The sequence below is a fragment of the Zophobas morio genome, unplaced genomic scaffold (genome assembly GCF_036711695.1).
Source record: "Zophobas morio isolate AGI-343-1 ecotype UQ-CSIRO unplaced genomic scaffold, CSIRO_AGI_Zmor_V1 ptg000023l, whole genome shotgun sequence".
Lineage (NCBI taxonomy): Eukaryota > Metazoa > Arthropoda > Insecta > Coleoptera > Tenebrionidae > Zophobas > Zophobas morio.
Window position 1 is genome coordinate 8,436,799 of NW_026972128.1, and position 12,643 is coordinate 8,449,441.

A 12,643-nucleotide genomic window follows, 5' to 3' on the forward strand; every position below is an offset into this window, starting at 1 on the left:
TTTAATAAAAATCAAAAATCATACATCAAGTTTTATTCAAATTTAGGGTTTTCATATGGAACAACCCGTATCTTAGTAACTTTGTGGACATTATTATGGTATTCCTTCTGAGAAATATCGGTTACTCTAAGTCTCAATTAAAATTTCATGATACAGTTGTTTCCATGATTTTTGGAAAAGTTCGTTTTCATTATTATTTTGTTTTCATATTCTTATTACTATTTTTTTCAATGTTCAAATCGGATGCAAGTTTAAAATATGAAGTTTAGTAAAATAAAAATCCTGATTTGGTATTCTATTTCAGCGCTAATGCTTGAAAATACGGGAACTTTAAATTGTTTGAAATACCCAAATACAGTTGGAATCAACGGTTTCAATAAAGGAGCTGCACGCTCTAAAACTGGTTTAATAACTATACACAGGTGTGTCGATAGTAAACAGAAAATAAGCTAGTAGTTTTTTTTTTATATTTTACTAAAGACTGCACTTAAATTCCTTAATGAAATCCGTGTCCCACTCGTAGCCAAAGTGGTTTAATATCTATAAACATATTTTCTAGAAATCTAATAACATAAGTGATGTGTGACTTAAGTCATAGATTTGAATTTTTATACGTCCACTGTAGTGTAAAAATAAGTAAAATTTCCGGTTACAAATTTATACGTTTCATTATTAATGAAGATTAATGGATTTGTGACGATTCGCCCGTATCAAAACATTTTAATTTTTTTTTTTTTTGAAAATATTTAGTCATGTGCACGACTACGCATCTGTTAATTTATTCATACTTGGAATTTAACTTAACTTAAGCCGACTTACTAAATCGATTTTATTTCCAAAGCTTTCCGCAATGCCAAATTTACCACTTCGTGTATAACACAACTTTAAAACTACATACTAAGCTACTTGCCTGCTTTCAACAAGACGATTTGATCATCTTGCGACAGCTTCATAAATCCAGGTACCATTTTAGCAAATTCGATGATCTGCTGTATGATTGTGGTGAGTTTTTGGGCACATTCGAGCCACAATTCCTCATGGGCCATGTTCTTATAGTACAAAAGTCGGGAGAGATCATGGGGTTTCCTGAACATCTCGTGAATATGTTCCAGGGTATATAAACAAGTACGTGTGTGTGCGTCTGATATTGTCTTCGATAATAGTTCCGATATCTGACTTGGATCTGTAAAAGAAATTTTACTTTATTCTCTGGTAACAGCACGTCGACAACAAAGCATCCACATGCCGCGGTAGGCAACCAGTAAAACATGCATCACCACTTGTGAAAAGAAAAGACACCAAGAGCACACTGGTCTGCAATGGACTTACTAGGCAAAGTGACAGGTTCACAATCGTCCCCACTTCTCTGCTGTACATTTTGTGAACTGGTCTGTTGCCTAACTGTGTTAGTCTGTTGTACTGTAGGAGAATGAACGAAAGTGGTGCTATCTACATAACTGGGTACCAAAGTATCCACAGCCACCTCCTGCTTCACCGACACCACCGATCCTCCAGACATTGTCGTGGAGGAGCTCTGACTGACTCTTTTAAAAGAACGAGAGTCGGACATGGACAGCGCAGTTTGTTTGCCGCCACCACCACCACCACCACCGCCACCACCACCACCGCCACCACCACCGCCGCCACCACCACCTTCACCGCTATTTGTGTTAGTATTCCCTAGTAAAGGATGAATCGGTATTTACGTGCGTGGGTTGGCGGACCGGACTTACCTGTTGTTACTACGTTGGCCATTAAACTTCCCGTGTCGTTTAGGGCGTCCAGGCCCGGCCTTGGGTCGTACGCCGTTGTACTATCCACGTAATCTGCCGAGATGTCGTAACCCATCGAATTCGCTTGGACTTGGGTTGTATTCGTGTAGTAGGCTGGTGTGTATGCGCTGACATCGCTGTTATACGTATACCTTTAGGTAAAAGAATAGATGGAGGATAACAACACAAAAAAAACGGGTTCTTTGGAGGCAAATTAAAAACAGAGTTGGGGTCTGACTACGGGAAAAATGTCTAAGCACTACTTATTTCATCCGCACTCAATTTATAATAACGTAATAGTTATTTCAGCAAACCACGTGATCAAACTACGAATTGAAATTATATGTTATTATTAATGTAAAGCATTGTAACAAAATTTAAAAAGTTATTGAATTATATTTTATATTAAATACAAAAATGATGAGAATAATGAGAAGATGATATAAGAATAATAATTAAGCCGAAGGTGCAACCCAAAATACATTTTCAGAGGTATTTTTCAATTTATCAAAAACTACCCGCACTAGATTAGAGGGTTTTTTTAATTTTTTTCAAACTAATTTAATATTACTACTCGAAAATGTTAATTTAGAAATACGCCAACATTTATGGTTTCAACAGGATGGTGTTCCTGCGCATTATCATAGAAGGGTGCGGGATTACCTTGATATGGCCTTCCCTAACAGGTGGATCGGGAGCGGGTCTGTTAACCCTTGGCCTCCCAGAAGTCCAGATACTTCGCCTTTAGATTTTTTTCTGTGGGGCACAATTAAAGACATAGTTTACCAAACTCCAATTGTTGAACATTTGAAAAATAAAATAACGGAAGAATTTATCTCCCAGAGGTTTTAGTGCGGGTGAAAAATGTCATTTCGGGATAGGACTGGCGCAGGTAAAAGGAGCAATTGGAGTAGTTGTTACAATAATTAGATAAATTTTTGTTGTGAACTTTAAAATTGAAGTTTTTGTCAAAATAAATGAATCCTTTGAAAATGTATTCTGGGTTGCGTTCCCAACTCTGTCGAGCTCATTATTACTCGTGGATCACCCTGGATAAACGGTAATGCAAAATAATACCAACTCTAATGATATTTTACTTGTCTTGAAAATACAACGGAATTTATACCACAAACAAAAAAGTATTGCGTATCAAATGTGTTACAAATTCGACTTTATCTTTAGTTGTTATTATTATTACCTTGCTTTGTTTGTTATTGACATTATGTTCATTACTTTCTCGAACTCTGTTGTGTTGTTTAATTTAATTTCATAATTATTATGCCATGCAACAAAATGAAAGCATTTTATTTTCACTGGAATGACATGAGATTTGGCTAAAAAAATTTTACTCACATCAGATTTATCAGATAAATTTTTTCAAACTTAAAATACACCGTAGGTTTTAAATCAATGTTTGTCGATCTTTGGAAGGTTTTTTAAAAACGATTCATGTCATATTTGTTTTACTAACCGTTTAGTGCAGAGTACTGATTAAGAAACACATCAGATTTACGAAATCTTTATTATTTGAAGATAATAAAACAAAAAAACAAAAATAATCATATAAAACTAATAAAATGTTTCGACACTGATTAAGTGTGCTCCGCTACTAATTTTTATGGAATTTTGTAACTTTATTTACTTAGCTATTTACTTAGCTATAACTACACACCCCAAAATCTTAAGAAAACTTTATAAAACAGCGTCATTACATACAATAGTGTTAGTCTAATTAAACTTGCATCAAATTATCAAAATACAAAGGATACCAAACATTTAAATTGGCTTTAATTAATATAGTTTTGCGGTATTGCCAAATTTATTTATAACCATAAACATAAAGATTAAAAAATCGAAAAAATATGTTTTTGGAAACCCATGGAAACAATTATGTTTCGTTTAAATTTAGTTTTAGCTTTATTCAGAGACATTCTTTCTTCAAAATTAATCTCCATATAAAATGTAACAATATCAACACAAAAAGTTCAAATAAAAAACTAAACGGTCTTAAACTGTACAGTTTACATTTTCGTCGAATTTGTTTGAGCACATTTGACTTTAACGAGTGACTAAAATTATTTTTATACTTATAGACGGTGCACGTATGTGTCAAAAATTATTCTATTCTGATGGAAGTACTCCACAAAAGAAAATAAACTAGAAATTGGGGGATAAATAATAAAGTAAAAATGAAAAAAATTGCACTCACCCGCCGTTATAACTATGATGTAGCTGATCACTACTCGAGGGTGTCTGCTGTTCAAACACTGAACTGTCAGGTGCGGAGTCGCTCTGCGCCCTCAGTTGTGCCCTATGAAACCTAACTTCGTCTTCCACTTTCTCCCGCTGTTTCTTCGACATCCTGCCGAATTTTACAGCTGAAAAAAAAAACAAAATTTAACAATCATTTTTATAAAATTAGCGAAATGATCCGTGTAAAAATTTAAGTAGCAATAAATTGCTACGAGCTTTCATCTAATCACCCGTTATCCGCGTGGGTGTTGCACCTTTGACTTTAGGCACAACATAATCTAAACATGTCATGGCTATTGCAGTAAAATTTGTGTTTGCTGGAGGCAGCTAGACAAATTTAAATTTGTAGTTACTAACACTGTAGATCTTATCTTTAAATATATTCCCCGAAGGTTGCAGAATTCGTATTGTAATGAATATTCGAAACGCAGACAATGAATTTATGTTAACTAAGGTTTGTCGCGAAAAGTGGAGTGAACACTTTTAATGAAATGGAGATTCTTATTTTTCGTAATATAATAGAAAATGTTCATTATCACGGACAACGAGACTTAATAAAAGTAGAAAGAATCTACATTACCAGATCGAAATTCCATGCGAAATTATGGATGACTGTGAAACTCCAAATTAGGTCATACTGTTATTTATCGTAATGATTTTTGTAAAAGCGACATTACCTTTTTAGGAGAAGCTAAAACGTTTCCACATTGTTTTCACTATTTTGCTGGATTTACCTTCATCGCATTACTCAAAATCAACATTAGCCGGGGATGGAGCCGAACGGTGGTGTTTATACAGTTAAAGAGATTGAAGGGTAGAGAGATAAAAGAGTTAAAAGTTATATTTCTAAAAAAAAAAAATACGGGTAGGGTCTCAAAAATACGATAACTAAACTATGGTTTTTATGACATTCTGAAAATTGTAGAATTGAATTGTACACATTGTTTTAGAGCGAATATGTTTGGAAAATTTGTTTATCTATTCCCATCAAGAGCTCGATGACATCATTTTTAAATTTATGCAGAAAAATATTAGGGTGAGTATAAAGTTTTGTCTGCAATGCGTAGATGAAGTGACTGATTAAAACGTTCATTCAAAGACTCTAGAATTTATTTAATTAGTCATTTTCTTAACTCAAGGAGATACTGATCCTACGTTATGTATTTTTCCGCTTTGAATTAATTAAAAGTTCAAATAAACTTCTGGAACATAATTTTACCTAAAATATTTATTCTGTAAATTTTGGCTCTCAAAACTCTGTTATGTCAAAATATTTACGCATACTAATTAGCGCAATAAATTACTAAAACTCTAATAATCAGTTTACAGTGCGTACTAAGTAAGATACGTCAGTCGTAGTTTCGATAATGATCGATTTATTCACGGTTATAATAATTCAAGGAACGAATCCATTATGAAAGGAATTTTATTTTTAACTGCGGTCTAAGAGACGGCAAATCATACCCAGAAATCATCTTCTCCGCTGAATTTTAACGACGCTTTCTCTGAACGGCTTTTTGTGGATGTGGAAAGAACGTTGTGCTGTTTTCGGTTGAAAAGTGTATCAAAAATTTACCTTTCCAAGACTCATTGAGCCGTGGAAAATATGCTCCAATGATAAATCGTTCACAATTTAAAAAATCTGTTTTAACTACCATCGCTCAATGTCATGCGACGAATATTAAAAATTTTGCTCGACCTCTTTTGACCTTAGTACAAATTGCGCAGTTCAAAAGTAAATAAATAAGGTCCGTATCACAAAAATTTAATAAAATGGACGATCTGGTTCGTTATAGTGAAAGTATAATACAGTTTACGTCCCACATCAGTAATCAATTCTGGTGGAGGCGCCGGGTAGGAACAAATAATCGAATTTTTTTATGTTAAAAGATCTACTAAAATATTGTTTACGCATAACGCTCATCGTTATGATCCTAATGAAAATTATAAAATTTGTGCACCCATGACTTTTTAAATTTTGCATTTTCGTTAACATTATTGTGTGAACGATAAATCTCTAAGCAAAATTTGTCTGTTTACACTTTATTTGTGGTTTAATATAACATTCATATTTTTATTAATATCGATTTAAGGATTATGGAACATGCATTAAAATTTATTCGTTCTTCCTCTCAACAACTTTGATGACGTCATCTCGAAAATTTATTTAAAAATTCAACCTGTTTTTAATAACCCACCACTACTTTAACTTTTAGCACGTAAGGGTTATGATATCGATTTTATAATTTATTTCAACTTGTTTAAAATTTTTGGTGACACATTTTAGTGATTACACGAGATTAACAAAGTTTTATTTATTCATTCATAAAAATATACTTGAAGTAAGATTTTCTTATGAATATTTCAGTGAAATAGTTTAAGTTTTTACAAGCAAAAATAGTGAAAATGTGAACTTAAAGTTGCAGATAAAACTACAAAAAACGTAAATTGTGTCAAAATTTTCAAGGGATTCGTATATTATAAGGTATACCCAGACGTTTAGCCACAATTCAAAGCTGTCACTTGTGTCATTCTGTTTTGACATTTAAATGTAGTGGCTAAAGCTTACAAATTTTAACAAATCACGTGGAGGCTCTTGTTGGGACTCCACTTTGTAGCTAAGTTTAGTCTGCGAATTTAAATCATGTTTTGAGTTTTGTAAAAGAGTTCATTTAGTTTTCCTGAAATTTGTAAAACAAACCAAAGTTCTTATACTGTTTATTAAATTTAATATGTTAACATTAAAGTGTTTACCCTTACAAAAAATTGCTACATAAATCGTAATTGAAAAATATGTAAATAAGTAACTTTATGTACGACAGATTTTTTCAAGTTTCCTCGACATTTGATTACCCCAAGAGTAGGAAAAAATAGGTCTTCCGTTTTCGTCTCTCTGTCTGTCGTCTGTCTGTGTATCGTCTGCCTCTGTCGATTTTTATTAGACAGATAATCTCCGAAACTACTGGACCGATTGTTATTTAATTTTATATGTGATTTAAGAAATCGTGGAGACATTGCGAAAAAATTTAGAGAAAAATGGAGTAATTTGACAACATTGCAACAAAAAATTTCAAAAATACAATAAGCTTATCAAATCAAAGAGGTGGTTAATTATAACATAGCTATAAAAATACATACGGGGTCCGCTTTAAAAAATTAAGTATACATTGCATATCGAAAACATTGAATTTGTTTGAGTGTTTGACTTCAAATATAATCCTGGAAAAGAGCAATAGGATTACCATAAAAGTGTAAACTTCGGTCAAATAATGTTTATTAGCATTCTATTGCTTTGTTTTCTACCTGATCTGGCCCTGTTTTCGATGGCGCTTCGCTTCACTCATCTTCCATTGGACTATTTTTTTACACTGTGACCGGTATTATTATTATTATCTTTTTAAACTTATTTAATTGTACTTATGGGGAGAGAGAAGTTCTGTTTAATAATATGAGACCATTTTTTTTATTTAGAATAGATTAAAAAACATTTTTCACTACAAACTTTATACGTAAATTATACTAAATGAAAAAACTAATTATGTATTACAAAAAAAAAAAAACGTTTGGTTCGCTACAAACAAAGTTCGTTTTATTAAACATTTCATGGAAACAGATTTATAACCACCTGAACCTAATTCTACCAGTAAGCATTAAATTCACAAAAATCTTTCTTAATATCATTATCAATTACAACAACTAAACCACTGTCTCGTTTCTTAAAAATTCGCCGGAAACTCCAACTGATACCCTCAAAATGCATTGAAACTAGGACGCACAGACGACAAAATGGAAAAAGAGAACAACGAAAAATTCACGGAAATGATAAAAAGAAAAACTGCCTTCCTCAAAGCTACACCTAAAATTCGGAGATATCTGACTAGTATGAAACCACAAATTCTGATGTGGAAAGCACTCTGAACCCCTTAGGGACGTGTGCAATCGACTAGAGGAAGAAAAGTAAATTTTAAAAGATGACAGAGAAACACTTTGATCTCGTGGAGTAATTTTGATGCCATTGCTGTAAAAATAGTAATCAACGAATCATGAAAAATGTATAACTCCTTAGTTTCTTCAAATCGCGTTTTACGCAGGCTGCAATTGCCTTAACCACAACCACTGTGGGTTTCATTGAAATTCGCTCGATTACCACACTGGCCGAAAGATCCGACCATGTTTCAACTTGTGAATAACTGAAACAGCCAAGATGACCTACAAATTGAAGAAATAACTGTTCTGGAGTCTCCATTAACCGCAAATTACTAGTTTGCAGTAGCGTCATACCGGAAAATTGATTAAACTCGATGCCACACAGTGCGCCGCTTAAAAACTCCAAACATTGCTCAAGAGAAACTTTAAATAGAGAAAATACGACGAGAGGGGGAAGCAAAGAACGCCAGCCACGACAAAAATGTATTTTCCATTGTTTTCATCCCGACTTTTTTCCATTAGGTATGGTAAGTATAATGAGGTAAAATTGAACAATGCAATGGCGTTTATTTAATAGGTTACAAAGTGACGCAATGTGGGAAGTTAACTCGAACAATGCAAACATTATACATAGAAGACACATTACAGTAATCCGCGCTAAATTAAGCGGCTGTTGCATGAACACACAACATACATGGGCGCATATGCTGTTCGCAATTGCATGGTAATTGTTGGAAAAGAGGCTTAAGTGAGCCACAACTGCTTAACACTTCGGACTTCAAATGTGTTTAAACGCCCACACTTAAGCCGATTTGTCATTAAATTTGCGACACTGGAAATGCTAGCTTGTAGAAAAAGCAAAATCGGAATTATCTGTGGAATGATTTAATGCATTGAAAAATTGACGACAATAAATACTATGTTCAATAGATTAGCACTTAGAGATAGTGCTAAGAGTAATGAGTAGTACGATAAGTGCATTTTTTCTTATCAATAGACATTCCTTAACAATGTGTCATAGATTTGGTACGACAATTTTTAAGCACTCTGTATAATATTTCAAAATGTCAGTTTTTTTAATGTAATGGTGTGGTGTCTCTCTAAACAATAAAAAACTAAAAGGAATGGATTAATTTATTAACTGAATAAGGTTTTTTCGACTTCAATAATTTATTTCTAACATTATAATTATTGCAACAATTGCCACTATTAAGATTTGACAACATATGCATTTTGTTTTAGCCGATAAAGAGTTTTTATATATTTAAATAACCCTTTTTAGTATACGTTCCCAAAAATGTATTTTTCGGACTAATACCTGAAATACAGTTCTGACTAATCGTTGCTGTTTATCGGAGTTTTAACTAAAAAACTGTAACACGTACCTAAAAAAGTTTTTGCGGACTACTCGTGTGCTATTCCGGATTCTGTGTTTTAGGTATCTGGTACAAAAATAACTTTTGGAATATGCCCCTACGCATATTAGACCTAAAAAATGTTACTAAGCAGTACTTCTAATAAGCACACTTAAAGAAATCCAGTTAGAAAAAAATTGTAATCTTAGCAAAATTTGTATAGAGATTAGCACAAAAAAAAAAATATAGAAAGAAAATTCCTAAAATTTGAATTTGCGACTTTTACTTTTAGTCATTCCCATGTTCCCCCTGACTATAATCCCAAATTTTCTGGAAAATTGCCTAATCCATTAATCGATTTGATCCATAAAATAAATTGATTCATTCATTAATTTTTTGAGTCATTCTGTATAAGCAATTGTAAAATAAGGTGCCACTCACAACAACCACACATATCGAAATTCTCTGCTACCGAGGACTCAATTTTGCATTGGCACAAACGCGTTACTCGAAAAAACCAATAAATCTGAACAGGAAGCGAAGACGAGCGAGGGTCATAATGTACGATTTTTACTTCCCAAGCGTAAGCTAATGAAGTATAGTAATCGAGTCCATCGGACGAATGGTCACTTTTGTTTTTCTCGACGTTTCATGACCCGTACAGTACGAAAAAAGTAATCTTCCGTTTCCGTCCGTCTGTCTGTCTGTCTGTCTGTCTGTCTGTCTGTCTGTCTGTCTGTCTGTCTGTCTGTCTGTCTGTCTGTCTGTCTGTCTGTCTGTCTGTCTGCTGTCTATAACCATTTTTATTAGACACGTAATGTCTATATTAGAAATATCATGTAGATGGTTAAATGCTAACCAAAATTTTGCTAATCATCTCTATTAAAATTTGATTACGTTATTCGAAAATATTCTATGTTTATTTGAGTTAAATATTATACAACAATATACTCCTATAAGTGTGGTGTACGAATCCGCTTTGAGTTTTTCCGTAACGGTCCAAATTTTCGCAGAATGTGAAACATTTTACAAATATAAAACCTTCTCGGGAGCCACAATGTCTTTTTTTAAGAATGTGGAACCTTCTCGGGGACGCCAAATGTCTTTTTTTAAGAATATGAAACCTTCTCGGGGGGCCCAAATGTATTTTTTTGAGAATGTGGAACCTTCTCGGCCGTCTCATTTGTCTTTTTTAAAAATGTAAAACCTTCTCTGGAGCTCCAAAGTCGTTTTTTTAATGTAAAACCTTCTCGGGGGTCCCAACCGTTTTTTTTTATGTAAAACCCCTGGGGGTCGCCAACTGTCTTTTTCTAAGAATGTGAAACCTTCTCGGGGGCCCCAAATGTATTTTTTTGAGAATGTGAAACCTTCTCGGCCGTCCCATTTGTCTTTTTTTTAATGTGAAACCTTCTTGGGGGTCCCAACGGTTTTTTTTTTTTTTAATGTAGAACCTTCTCGGGGGCGCCAAATGTCTTTTTTTTTTGGAATGTGAAACCTTCTTGGGGGTCCCAAATGTCTTTTTTAAAAATATAAAACCTTCTCGGGAGCCCCAAAGTCTTTTTTAATGTGAAATCTTCTTGGGGGTCCCAACTGTCTTTTTTTAAGGATGTGAAACCTTGTCGGGGTTACCAACTGTCCTTTTTTAAAGAAGGCGAAACCTTCTCGGGGGACCCATGTGGCTTTTTTTAGAAGATTATTCTTCTCGTGGGTCCCAACTGTCTTTTTTTAAGAAGGTGAAAAAATCTTTTTTTCTATTACACTGTGACTACTACCTAGTACCTCCTATATTGTTTTTACTCCAAGTAAAATTCCGCAAAATCAAATCTTATAATTCATCAGAGAAGCGGGATTTGTTGGACTGTACTTCAGAAGCAAAGAAAGTTCTGTCGAAATAACTTCCGACCAATTTTTTGTTCCGAGGATGTGAGGGCGGTGGTCAAAACAAAATAGGTGATAAATATAGGAAGCGCTCTACGTCTTCAAATGATCGATATCGTGTACCGCGATATCACTATCAAAAGATAAGAAGATGACATAATAATGTTTTACAATTTTATAAGAGTAACGACAACAAGAGCAGGAAAAGATCTCGTCGTTTTCCAGAGGCGAAAAGGGACGGCTCCCAGTCACTTACGGTTGTGGTGGCGGCGACGGTAGCGCATTGGTCCATTGTACATACTCGCGGCGGCAGCGATAAGCGATGACGTCAGACTGAATTACCAGGCCTCTCCCTGTCCTGTCGATACTATCTTAGCGATACGACAAATCTTTTTTCTCTACAGTACGGGACACAACGACCGTCCTCTCCACCACCAACTCGCTATGGTTCTTCCCTCGGGAAAAAATTCTCTTCCTCTTCTGAAAAAGGTGTCACTCTTGTCAGAGCTCTCGAGGTACTCCCTTCTCTCCAGGAACCATAAGTTCTCGTGCGCAACGAACTTACTGCGCCAACTATGGCTGACTTGACACATGGTTTGTTTACAGTGTGTGGCGATACTTGAAATGGAAGTAACGGTTTGTTAAATTTGCAATTTTACGTCGGTATTTTCTCCGAACAATTAAGAATTAGAAAATTTGGAACGTTTCCTTGTATAAACCGACACAGAGGACAGTAATTTAGGGGGTCATTAAACGTCGAGAAACATGAAAGTAGCCATCGCCCCATGGACCCTATTACAATACTTCCTTCGCTTCCGCTTGAGAAATAAAAATATTGATAATTCTCGTCAGAGTGTAAGGAAAAAATTGTCTCTTGAGTTGGTCAGTTGCTCAAAGTTCCTCTTACATCAGTATAAAATGTTGTTATACATCTTTGAGTTTTTTGCGAAAATCTGGATGCCTAGGGTAAAGAAATTAAGGCGGATTCACAAGCGGTAAGTATATTAATTTATTAAGTTTAAATAGCATTTATCATGCAAAATTTTGAGATGACGTCATCAAATTGTTACTGAAGATGATAAGACAAATTTTAGTTAATTTCTACCATCAATAAAATTGGACACTAATTACTCCAGTAGTTTCTGAGGTTATCTGTCTAATAAATATTGACAGAAACGATAGACAGAGAGAAACGGGGGATCTATTTTTGCATATTCTACGGGTCATTAAATGTTGCAAAAACATGAAAAAGACCGTTCTACTTTGTATTGCAAGTATTTATAAAAATTTAACTTATTTTACGTCAGTATAAATAATTATATTAAAGAAAGGATGTGATTCAATCCTAAATAAAAGTCCATGCCACACTATAAACTAAAATTTTGTCACGATTAGTTCTAATTAGCGAATTACTATGTTCATGATACCCATGAATAGTGTAAAAATCTAAAAAAATCG

The 12,643-nt window shown here is 34.1% G+C and overlaps 1 protein-coding gene across 13 annotated transcripts in view; it reads right to left on the minus strand.

The window, feature by feature from the left end:
• LOC135133929 (probable nuclear hormone receptor HR3) overlaps window positions 1-12,643 on the minus strand; it is a 152,011-nt gene that overhangs the window by 7,023 nt on the left and 132,345 nt on the right. For 10 of the 13 annotated variants that reach the window (XM_064062487.1, XM_064062488.1, XM_064062490.1 and 7 more), the window contains 4 exons: window positions 3,982-4,150; window positions 2,436-2,528; window positions 1,734-1,924; window positions 911-1,183 (listed from right to left, as the gene is read on the minus strand). In XM_064062487.1, the coding sequence (XP_063918557.1) occupies window positions 911-1,183; window positions 1,734-1,924; window positions 2,436-2,528; window positions 3,982-4,150 (726 nt within the window). Of the gene's footprint in view, window positions 1-910; window positions 1,184-1,329; window positions 1,681-1,733; window positions 1,925-2,435; window positions 2,529-3,981; window positions 4,151-12,643 lie in introns of all 13 variants that reach the window. The other 3 variants (XM_064062491.1, XM_064062486.1, XM_064062485.1) reach the window with 3 other exon arrangements.